This window comes from Solea senegalensis, linkage group LG9 (assembly GCF_019176455.1).
Source record: "Solea senegalensis isolate Sse05_10M linkage group LG9, IFAPA_SoseM_1, whole genome shotgun sequence".
NCBI classification, from domain to species: Eukaryota; Metazoa; Chordata; class Actinopteri; order Pleuronectiformes; family Soleidae; genus Solea; species Solea senegalensis.
In genome coordinates, this window is record NC_058029.1 from 18,366,583 (window position 1) to 18,378,160 (window position 11,578).

General features: G+C 41.6%; 1 protein-coding gene across 1 annotated transcript; it reads left to right on the forward strand.

Annotated features, from left to right (window-relative positions):
- The first annotated feature begins 1,391 nt into the window (after positions 1-1,391).
- si:ch211-117k10.3 (Krueppel-like factor 15) lies at positions 1,392-8,708 on the forward strand. The gene is made up of 3 exons (XM_044035042.1): positions 1,392-1,561; positions 3,511-4,697; positions 6,238-8,708. The coding sequence occupies exons 2-3, from the start codon at positions 3,577-3,579 to the stop codon at positions 6,389-6,391; spliced, it is 1,275 nt and encodes a 424-aa protein (XP_043890977.1). The 5' UTR covers positions 1,392-1,561; positions 3,511-3,576; the 3' UTR covers positions 6,392-8,708.
- The last annotated feature ends 2,870 nt before the right edge of the window (positions 8,709-11,578 follow it).

Genomic DNA, 11,578 nt, shown 5'->3' on the forward strand with positions numbered 1-11,578 from the left:
CAAAGATGACTCACCAGACCTCTGCTTTATTTCATATTTGCTCTGCTTTCATGGATGTCATGCGGTCTCTGTTAGTCAACACTGTTGATCTTTTTTCTGTATTTGAAGTTAAAAATAAAACATACCTTAGGATAAAATGTATGCAGATGAGGAGACTGGTAAGTGAAGGTTCTGTCTCGCATTTTACCCTTTGAGACTCAGGAGCGTGGTAACTACTGATAAAGCTGTTCTTGTCCCTCACAGACGAACTATTAAACCGAACAGAAAAGAGAAAAGTTAAAGCAACAAAAACAAGTTTCACAGAGCTGGAAGAATCTTAAACCACCCCAGAGGTCAAATGGAAGGACACAATACACAAAGTGCAAATCGTGGCGAGGATCACCCACAAAAAAAACATTTGAAAGAATGCAAATCACATGATAATTTGTTATACATTGGAAAGTATAAAAAACAATTATCTTTTTTTAAACCTTGAACTTATTTTTTTTAGATTTCAATGTATCAATTTCGATGATCCGTTAATCGGGATCGGGATCCCTTTTCAATTATTAAAACAAGCTTTCTTGTTTTTCAGCTTCTTAAATGTATCTTAGCAGAAAATGACTTTGGTTAAAGTTGAAGTCACCTTTTTTTAATAATATTACTTAAGTAAAAGTCTTAAATGTGACATTTACTGTACTTAAGTATTAAAAGTAAAAGTATTAAAAAAGTGAGGTGTTAGGATTGAGCCATGGTAGCTCAGTGGTAGGGCGAGTTGTCTTTCAAGGTTGTGGGTTAAATCCTGGCCCTGCTAGTCTATGTGTGTGAAGACACTTAACCCATTGCAGCATGTGAATGGATATGAAAGATGTGTGAATGGCTGGGGGAACTTTCAGGGAACTTTCCTGTAATCAAAAGGTAATGAAGCAAACACTGTTAGTAGGGAAAGCTCTATATAAACAGAACATTACCAACTCTTCTCCTGTTTTTATTTGGTAGTAACAAAGATAGTTATGTAGTAAAAGCAAAAGTTGGTAGAAATACAAGGTACGTAAAGTAAAGTACAGATACGTGAATGTTGTACTTGTAGTACAGTAACAAAGTGTCTGTACTTCATTACATTACAACACTGCTTTCAATTAATGACCGAAATAAAATCTGTAAATTGTTACAGATTTTGCATCCATTATTTCACCACTCCCTCGTGAGCGCCTCCATCAATAGACCACATTGTATCCAGCTACTGAGTCTTCAGGCCGCAGGAGCGGTCCCTCCATAAACACATGGCAGTCAGAATTTATCGGGCGGCAGCCAATCACAGCTCCTCTTTTAGGGCGAGCCTCCGCCGCGCTCGGCCAATCAGACGCGCGGAATTAGACCCGTGCCTCCGAGTTGTGCAGCGATGCGGTCACGTGACGCTGGGAGAAGGAATGCCAACATGGACCCGTGGCAAGGACGGGACGAGTGAGCGTGCCACGACAATAACACGACGGAGGGGAGAAGGAACCCCGAAAATATAGAGCACCATCGACGGTGCTGCTTCCCCGCACCGAGTGACCGAGACTCACCCGAGCTACACACGGTAGGTCGAGCCAAACGTCGCGGATCCTCCCGCTCGGTTCCTCCGGACACGGCGAGGAGTAAAAATAGAGCAGTTTTTTTTTTCCACCCAGCTGAATTCGAGGCTCGTAGATTGCTGTCCGATGCAGTCCAGCGGCTCGCCTTGTCTTGTGCTCTGTCTCTCGCGTGGCGATTATTCCCCCACGGTTACATTCCTCGCCATAATTCCAGTGCGGGGCCGTCGTGTTTATGCGGCTCGGTGTGAAGTGCGAGGCCCTGCTGCAACATGTGCCCGAGCGTCTGACAGCAGCAACAAACACACAGCCTTTACATAAGCTAGCAGAGGCGATCTCAACCAGCTCTCCTCTGCAGCGGTGTCACTTTCGACTCTGGTTTCTAATTTGGGCCCGGGGACCTGATAAGGGTCCGAGAAAAACTCCGTGGGGTCCGCCTGCTTTTTAAAGTCCCAACTGTTTTCATCCTCCACATGTGCATAATAAGAGGATTGCCTTTCACGGTGTTTCCCGCTTTTTAAAGATGGCAAAACATTGTGAAAGTAGTGCATAACATAACGTTTCTGACTGTTTTACTGCAATTTATCTAATATTGTTTTGTAATAGTAACCATTTCCTAGAGACACATTCAAATAGTGCTTTAATATGGAGTTTTTGCAGCTATAACAGCTTCCACTCTTCTTGGTAGACTTTCTATGGGACTTTGTGTCCATTCAGTCTGTAGAACATTGGCACTGATGTTGGACGAGAAGACCAGGCTTGTAATGTCTGTTGTGGTTCATCCCAAAGGTGCTCGATGAGGTTGAGGTCAGGTTCTTCCACACCAAACTTTATAGTTCTTGCTTTGTGCACTGGGTCACAATCATATTGGAGTAGAAAAGAGTCTTCCTCAAGCTGTTGCCACAAAGTTGGAGGCATAGAATTGTCCAAAACGGACTTGGTATGCTGAGATAAGAGGCCGAGCCCAAAGCCTGATTGAAGCACCTGAATTAAAGTCTTAACAGATGTGGCCAAACACTTTTGTCCATATAGTGTATGTTTGATAAATAAAAGAATCATAATTCCATTTTTGAAAAATGTTCACATGTTAAATACTTGATAAATGACACCGACTCAATAAATTTGGGTGGCGTTAAGAGGCTGTCACTATAGACGTTATACGTATGTATTTTACGTGCATCTTGCATCGCAGTCTGATATATAAGACAGTTCAGTCTACTTCTGTGCTTTGTCCTTCTTTGCCTCACCCTCTGTAATGAAACTCCTTTAGCTGCAATCTAAAGTCTTCTTTAAGAGATTTTGTGTTCTATTACTATACTATACTAGTTTACCATCACAGGTGGTAGTTTGGCAAGCTTAAGCTGTGGCCTTTTTTATGCTGTAACTGGGCCTTTTTAATCCATGTCTTGCGTCTGGCTGCTGAAAGGTGCGTTATTGTGAGCGAGACTGTGACCCTTGTGGAAAATGAACAAACTGCCTCATTCCGCTCTGAGGTGTAGTGCAGATACGTCTTCTGTAGGCTGTGCCATTTTTCAAAACACCGGCAAAAAATATCATAACTTGTCAACTCTGACCTTTCGGAAGAGCTGCTTTTAAATGGGACTCATGGATTTGTGTTCATGGCAGAGGGGGTGTTTTAAAGACGACATGCGGATTATATGTTTTTACTGTACGAACTGGGCAAACACACTTCAATGATTGACATTAGTTTGGGGTTAATGGTTTTCTCTGTTTAACTGGGGTTTGTTGTTTTTCTGCCATACAGACGTTTCTTAAATTTTCAGTGATCTGACATTTTTATAGCAATAAGCTTATGTATATAGTGTGGTATTGATTCTTTTGTACATGACTGTGTTTCACTTGTGATGCTCGAATGTTTTTATCAGAAGTGGCAAAGACATAAAAAAGTCCTTATTTCTACTGGGTAATAAATCCTGTCTCACTGATGCCTTTCCAGGTCTTGTGATTGCTCTTCCGGGTCAGGTTTCGTCGACGTTCTCTCGTACCCATTTGGCCTGGATCAATGGTGTCTCTCAGCAGCAGAACGCTGAGTTTGGACAATGACCTGTTCAGGGACAGCAGCAATAGCAGCAGCAGCAGCCTGTTCTCCCTCGGCCTGGGAGACGCAGCCTGCAGTGAGGAAGCTAGTGTGGCCTCCTGCGACAGCCCAGAGGCAGGGGACTTGGGGGCTATGCACAGCTCCAGCCATGGAGAGGAAGAAGATGAGGAGGATGAGGATGATGACGAAGATGACAGGGCACGCCTGCATGTCTTTCTCGGAGCTGCAGAAATCGAGATGCCTGTGAGTCAGGAATCTAAGCTGCCGGAATTCCCTTTCCAACCCTCATCCCCATTCTCCCCAACCCTGGAGGACATAGAGGAGTTCTTAAAGGAAAAGATGGAACTGGTCAAAGAAGAACTAATGGTCACTAAAGAGGAAGCCACCCCTCTCCCATGCAGCTCCAGCGACTCCCCATCTTCTACTACACCCCTAGCCTCCTCCTCAGACACTTGTAGTGACCCAGGGACGAGTGCCTCCCATTGCACGTCTAGCCCAAGCCCCCCTCACCATGAGCAAAAGAGTCCCAGCCCAAGTGACCCTTCCCCTACCACCCAGGTAACCTCCTCATCATCCAGCGTATCCCCCTCAATGCTTTTAAGTGCTCCGCTGGTTCTCCAGCTGCAGCCCCTACCTGTGACCCAGCCTCAGACCCCAGCAGGCTCTCCACCCGGAGCCCAAAATGGCATTTGGCTTACTCACCTAGTCATGGGGCTCCAGGGTGCGACGGGACAAAATCTCACCCTTCTGACACCCCAGGTGCCCTCCTCCCCGACCACTATTTTATCCCTGAGCAGTGGAGACATGAAGTCAGCTGACCAGAAGTATGTAAAAATCGCACCTCTGCCCATCAAAATGAAGGCTGTAGAGATTGTGAGTCTAACTGGGGTTGGGGCCCAGAGCAGTGGTTTGTTGAAGGCCATGGCTCCGCGGGTGACCAGAGTGCCACCTACAGAGAGGGTCCACAAGTGCTCCCACCCAGGCTGTGGAAAGATGTACACCAAAAGCAGCCACCTGAAAGCTCACTTCCGACGACACACAGGAGAGAAGCCCTACACGTGCAGCTGGCCTGACTGTGACTGGAGGTATGTGACATTAGGGGAGGGAATCACACGGTACATGGACCACAATACCAGTGACATCATGATGCAATGATTCTGTGATCATCAATATGTTGCAAGAGAATCATTTTGCAATGCATAACAAAATCTGTGATAACGGAAGAAAACAAAACGTCCGTGAAAGGTTACAAGTGCAGGATTTCTCTGTTTATTCACACATGCATAAAGTCTATGGTTTAAAACATCTCTTAACGTAGCTTTCTCTGCTGTAAACTCCCTCTTCTTCAGCCAGGTAACCTCCTCCCAAGTTTCCCCTCTGCCAAGGAGACATGAATTAGTGATGCCTGGCAAGTGAAATTTACAGGAAGAGTTTACTTTAGAGCTCCTGTTATTAAATAAAATATCCATATTTGCCCTGGCGTATCGATTATTGTGTTGTATGAGCAAGGATAATGATATATCACCAAATCGATGTTTTGACCCACCCCTATGTGGCACAATTAGAGCTGCAACTAAGGACTATGATCATGTCTCATAATCGATTAATCTGTCGATTGTTTTCTCGATTAATCATTAGGTCTATAAAATATCATAAAACTTTAAAAAATGTTGATCGGTGTTTGTCAAACCTGGAAATGATGATGTTATCAAATGTCTTGTTTTGTCCACAAACCAAAATGATTGACTTCAATGATTTCTTTGTTATTTGTTAGCTTAAACAATCGGAAATCTTGTTTCAATCATGAAAAAAGCTTCAAACCGATTAAACGATTATTAAAATAGTTATCGATTAATTTAGTAATCTATTAATAATTTCATCTGTAGCCTGGATTAACAAGTCAATTACTTTTTGGTGTAATTGAACACTAATTCCTTAATAAACTTTCACCATCATGAAAGTCAAGGAATCTGAGCGACAACTAAAATTGCACATCTCTTTACAGTCTTAGAAAAATCGTGCCCTCTGTCGGTGTAAATTGTGTTAGGTGGCTCAAAGCTAATGTTGAATCACTAATAAAAGCATAACTAGGAATATTCCATCTCTATTTCTCTAGGTCCTCAGTCCAAAAACATGCAAATTTGGGAATTACGCAAATTGGACTCTAAATTGACATGGCACCATCATGAATGAATGAATGAATATTCCATCTCTATCCAGGCCGTGCCTTACACACCGACACACAAGCACAAGGACATGACAGTCGGTCAAATCATTTTATTCTAATAAACAGATGTGATGTCTGTAGGATTTGTGTGTGTAGATGCGTCCATGACACACATTAATGCTAGGTGGGAACTAGGGCCGGAAGATTTTATATAAATATTGACTGAAATTGCGTCACGATATGAGAGGGAATGGTAATTTTAAACGAAGATGTTTTCTTCAGTCTGTAGCATATGACGTGTATAGGACAATATTTATTGATACACATTTTGATTCACTGTTCAGCCCTAGTGTGAACAGTTGAACCCAACGCTGTTCATTTGTGTTTAGATCTCTCAGGGCAGATGTTAATTTGGGGCTTTTGTTCCTGACGCCATCCGTCTGCTCTTGTATCACCAGGTTCTCCCGGTCTGACGAACTCTCCCGTCACCGCCGCTCTCACTCTGGCATCAAGCCGTACGAGTGCTCGCTGTGTGAGAAGAAGTTCGCCCGCAGCGACCACTTATCCAAACACACAAAGGTCCACAGCAGGATCATCAGGACCACCGTGTGACACCTTAAGCTGGCCTAAACCCTGCCCACGCCCTGTCCCACCGAGGCTGGCTGTGGCCAGAGTGGGGCCGGGGTCTCCCTCAGGACTTACGGTGCTTTGATGAGCTGAACTTTAAGAAAAACATTGAGAGCTGGCTCCTGTTTTCACCCTCATTGTTTCCACACTTCCATTGCTCCCTGCTGTCGACCTTTCATGTGTTACATCTGAGCAGCTTGTCTTATACTGAGCTAACAGCCACCTCAGGAAGAAAAACTCAGCAAGAAGTGGATTTCCTGGCCTACACACACACACACATTACTTATACAAAACATAACAGTAGACAGTCGAAAAGGCCCCTTTTGCAGCCTCTACTTGCACCACTGCTCCTGTTACTAAGCTACCAGGAGTTAGTTTGGTATGGTGACAGTAATGGGAGCATCTGTAATCACGTTATGTCCTTTCTACTTTTGCATTTTAGCCTTCAGTCTCAAAGGTCAGGGTCCACACGGATGAAGCTTCCCAGCATTTTTGTACAATGCTAAAAGTGACATCTTGACATCACATTTACAGCACGTGTTGTAGACATCGAGCTTGCAATTGACACACTTCACACGAGTGTGACAGCCTTCCGTGTCGGGTGAAATTGTTACTAAAGTGGCAAAAGTATTGTTTAAATACTTTGATTTTCAGAGTCACGGTTCACTCCGAATGAACAGCATTGCTCTTGATATTAAGAGTGAATGCTGAGACATTGATTAACTACGCTTGTGACTGCGCTAACAGTTCAGTCGAGCTGAGGATTTCCCCTTGGCCTTTAATGTTGTATTAACCCAAACCTGGCCTTTCGTCCAACTCTAATCCTCCCTGTCATGAACCATATGCCTTTGCTCAGTCCCAGTTTGCCCTATTGTTTATCAAATGCCTTTGTCTATATCCCGAAACCTAAGTTGATCTTTCTGTTTTAATGTTACAATGTGACTGCTCTGTTTTTTTTTTAACTGTGATTGTGAGCTGGGGTTGCCAAACCTGAAATCCCAGTTCTGGCCCTGTGAGAGCATGAATAATAACAACCTCGGTGCGTGACAGTCAATAAGCTGTTTGTTCTGACAAAAATCTTTTTGAAAATCATTGTGCAGCCGATGTTTACGTCCTCGAAAGCTACTTGGTCTATATTTTATACTTCGGGGCAACGTCTCAGAAATGCATTGTGGTTCAAAAAGTGCTGCTCATTCTTATTTACTGTTGCAGTCACTGTAAACACTTTTTTTATGGTTATAGCAGCTGGAAAGGAAGTTAATGTCTACGCAATCATCTGTATTAGCATACTCAATATGATATACTGAACATTAAGGACACAGATAACATCAGCTTGTAGCCTTTATCTATAGATGTTTTTTAATCAAAGAACATTTGGAATCAGTGCATTAAGCTATTCAATGGTGTTTCCAATGAGATTTCTCGTCTGTTACGTGAGTTTGATTGTAGCATAGTCAGTCTGTGATCAAACTGATTGATCGATGTGTCCGACTGATTATGGTCTGGGATTCCGAGTCCCACTCTACCCATTCTCAAGTCATTAAGCTGTTCTCAAGTGCACTTGTGTTAGTGGAAATCAACATTGTGCTCTTATGGAATTTACATAAAATGTATCGGAACTGTAAAATGCCAAAAAAAGCTAAGAAATAACAGGAATTTTCTTTGGAAAGGTTAGACCGCACGGTGTCGTGCAGTGTCTTATCACTTGTTCTTCCATCTGAACATTTTACTTGTTAATCTGCCGGTGCTTTATTCAAAGAGACTGAAACTAAAGTTTCACAAAGCTGGATTGTCTCTGTTGAGCCAGCAGACACGTACTACTACAAACTGTCAGCTACTGGTAAAGCTAACTTAGCTCATGCAGCACTAGTGCTGTGGGATAAAGTAAAAAAAACAGCAACAACACAATAGAGCACTTTTGCATGTAGCAGTGCACAGTCTTTGGCACTCGTCCTCATATCTTTGTCTCTTAGCATTATGGACACACTAGGTCTCATTGTCTCTAAACAACAACGCTTAGTAATGTAGAAACCCGTTCAAATCAGACAGACGGACAGACGTGTTTATCTGTCTGAACCGGTGCTGTCTTTGTGTCTGAGCCTCCCCAGGCTGCATCCACTGACCTACATCCAGACCTGGTTTCCCATATCATCCAATTCTCTCTCACTCCTGCCTGTTTATCTGGTTGAGAACAGGCAGGTTTTATTATTATTTTGTTTTTGTTTTTTGATGTTTTTTTGTTTTTTTTGAATACCAGAAATGCTATTTTCCTATTTGCAAAAATAAATTACCAGAAAAAGAAGGAAAATGCTGTATCTTTTTATTTGAATCATGCTCATTGGTGTTTCTGAGCAATAGCATTTGAAATGTACACATATAGTATACTATAGTATAGTATAGTTGAAGTTATAGCTGGTATTGTACATGTTCAAGAAATTAAATATTGCACAGTTTTAATATTTTCTCCTTTTATGTTTTTGAGACAGTTTCAAAACATATTAGGGTACATGATTGGTCAACTTAAAGCTGCTATAACAACTATCACTGCTTTTGAGTGTTTAGTCAAGAAAAATTTAAACTTGGAATTAGGATTGTCTCAACTTCCTACTTAGGAGAAACAAAAATGCTGCTCATGTCATTATTTCTTCTTGCAAAATCTGGATAAATCCATTTCCAATGTCTGACGCCACACAACAGTGAGTGCACCGAACAAAATGCACAAACAACATTCTGCATGTAAATTACACAAACGCTAATACCACCGCATCAGCATCCTGTTCCAAGTTTACAATGATTTACCATCTTTTCACAAGGTCTTTACCATTTTGCACATTATTAAAGGCAGAAAGTATTGAGGCTGATGAATACACTCAAAAAGTATTGCCTGCTTCCATTTCATTTCACCTTGGTTCTATGCTTACGATTGTGACAGAATTAGAGATTCACTTGAACTCAAATCAGCACTGGGACTATTTTTCTTCTTGTCAAACATTGTGCATCCTTGTTTAAGATGTTTCCCTGCTCCAACACACCTGATTCAAATAGTCAGCTTGTCTACAACCCACTCATTTGAATCGGGTGTGTTGGTAGCAGGGAAACATCTGAAATGTGTATTGAATGGATTGGGAATCACTGACGTAGACTACACCACTGGATTTATCCGGCTACTTGTCTGGAATGCAGCACCAGTCTCAGGAGTCTGCAAATAAATCTAGGAGAATAACTATCCCACAACTCTTTGATGAGTCAGGAGTCAGAAAGTCCCCAAACACATTCATGACATGATGTACTGAGGAGGGAGGATGCTAAAACAGTAGCAGCACTGAGTGCAAGCTTTAAGAATATGGCTCATAAACAGTTGCCTGTTTACACAACAGAACATTTACAGAATTTAATATGTAAAATGAACATGTATCATTCACATAATGTGGGGGACAGTATCCAGTTTCTATTAATATCTGGTGTTTGTCATGAAGCTTTCACTTGATATTGAATAAGACTGATTATTGAGGGCAAGTAAATGAATGGCCAGTAAAACCACAACAATCATCATCAGCAGCAGCCTCTTTCACACTGAATGTATACAGAAGAAAAAAAGTTTGTACAGGTTTAAGATTTTGAAAACCCTTTTATGTGTCTGTAAATAAAATCCAGCACTGAAATGAAGCTTTCAACAAATCAAACATTAGAAATAATGGATAATAACAGTATTTGATGTACAATGACCATTACAATTGTAGCCACCTGCTTTAATAGGACATAAATGAATCTTGTTGTTATGGCAGACACGCCATCAGCCTGCTCTCATTACACTGTTTCTGCAGTCACCACCTCACTGATAATTTGCCCAGTGACATGACACCAATGTGAATTTTCCTGCAGCACTGAACAGCAGCAGCAATTACAGGAGAGAGTGGGAGGGCGGATAACCACAACAAAGCCCCTCCAGTGGGGGCTTTCTATAAAAAAGCAGACTGTGAGCTTTCCAACACTGATCTGACTGTTGCATTATGGCGTGAATGTAATATCTCCCTCCCGTTCAAATCTTAAAGAAAGCAGAGAGGAATCGGCAGCTGTATCTCCACGCATATCAGATTGGAATTTTTGACTGATTCTTTCCAGTTGTGTTGGGCTGCAAGGAGGGAGGAGCGTCCAGAGGAAGCCAGGACCAGCTTCAAAGCAGAAATCTGGATTGCGTCTGTTTCTCTGCTCGTTCATACTCTTGCTAATCTGGGATGATGCAGTTTGAAAAAGCTACTCTTTTCCTGTCTTGTTGTTTTGATTCATAAACTGAAGGTGGGGCAGACGTCTGCGGGGAAAATAGGCCATGCCCCTAAGACGGAGGGAGAAAGGGAAGTAGGGGGTTTCCTCTTAGAAATGAAATATGGCCACGAGCTGTAATGTGATAAGAGCAGCTGACCAACAGTTGTGACCAGAGGTTACTGCAGTATAGAACACTGAGCTGTTTTTAAGAATCAACAATGTTGCCTTTGAAAAAGCTGTATTATTAATGCTAATGTGTAACTGTGACAAGAACATTTTCCTTCTGAAATACTAATACAAAAAAATCTATTTTAATGATAGCTTAAAGCAATTACTCTGATGATTAAGAAATGTATTCTGAGATTACTTAAGATGTGGTCATCCTTTCTCAAATGAAGTAATTCTTTCCATATGATCACTCTTTGGTAGCCTAGTTGGAAACAGAAAAGACATATTGATATAATGCAGCATATTTGAAAATCAATATATCCTGAACAAATCCATTCATTTGTTTTGAAATTGAATCTCTGTTGCCAAAACATGGTTAAATTCAGCTATATGATAACTCAACGGTCATGTCAACAACAAATGAATGTGTACACTTATAAATTAGTCATGTTTGCTTGAGTTGGTTGATGGTGTGACATTGCTATGATATGCTGCCACTTGGTGGTTAACCTGAAAACATACATATGGAGTCAAATGTATGGAAGATATTATCTTATGAATCACACTCAAATAAATATATCACTACAGTGGCATTTATAGTGTCAATTCCAACATGGTGATTTGTGGACTTCTGAGATGGTAAATTAAGGATTGCTACACAAAAGACATTAGAAATTTAAAATTCAATTTGAGACAGAAAATGGGGGGAAAAATATAAATGTTCTGGCCCAAAATTTGTTT

Bases quoted from the DNA above. Each gene is read 5' to 3' on its own strand.
- si:ch211-117k10.3 (XM_044035042.1), top strand. From the start codon at position 3,577: ATGGTGTCTCTCAGCAGCAGAACGCTGAGTTTGGACAATGACCTGTTC. The intron at 4,698-6,237 runs GTATGTGACATT...TTGTATCACCAG, and splicing joins TGGCCTGACTGTGACTGGAG to GTTCTCCCGGTCTGACGAAC.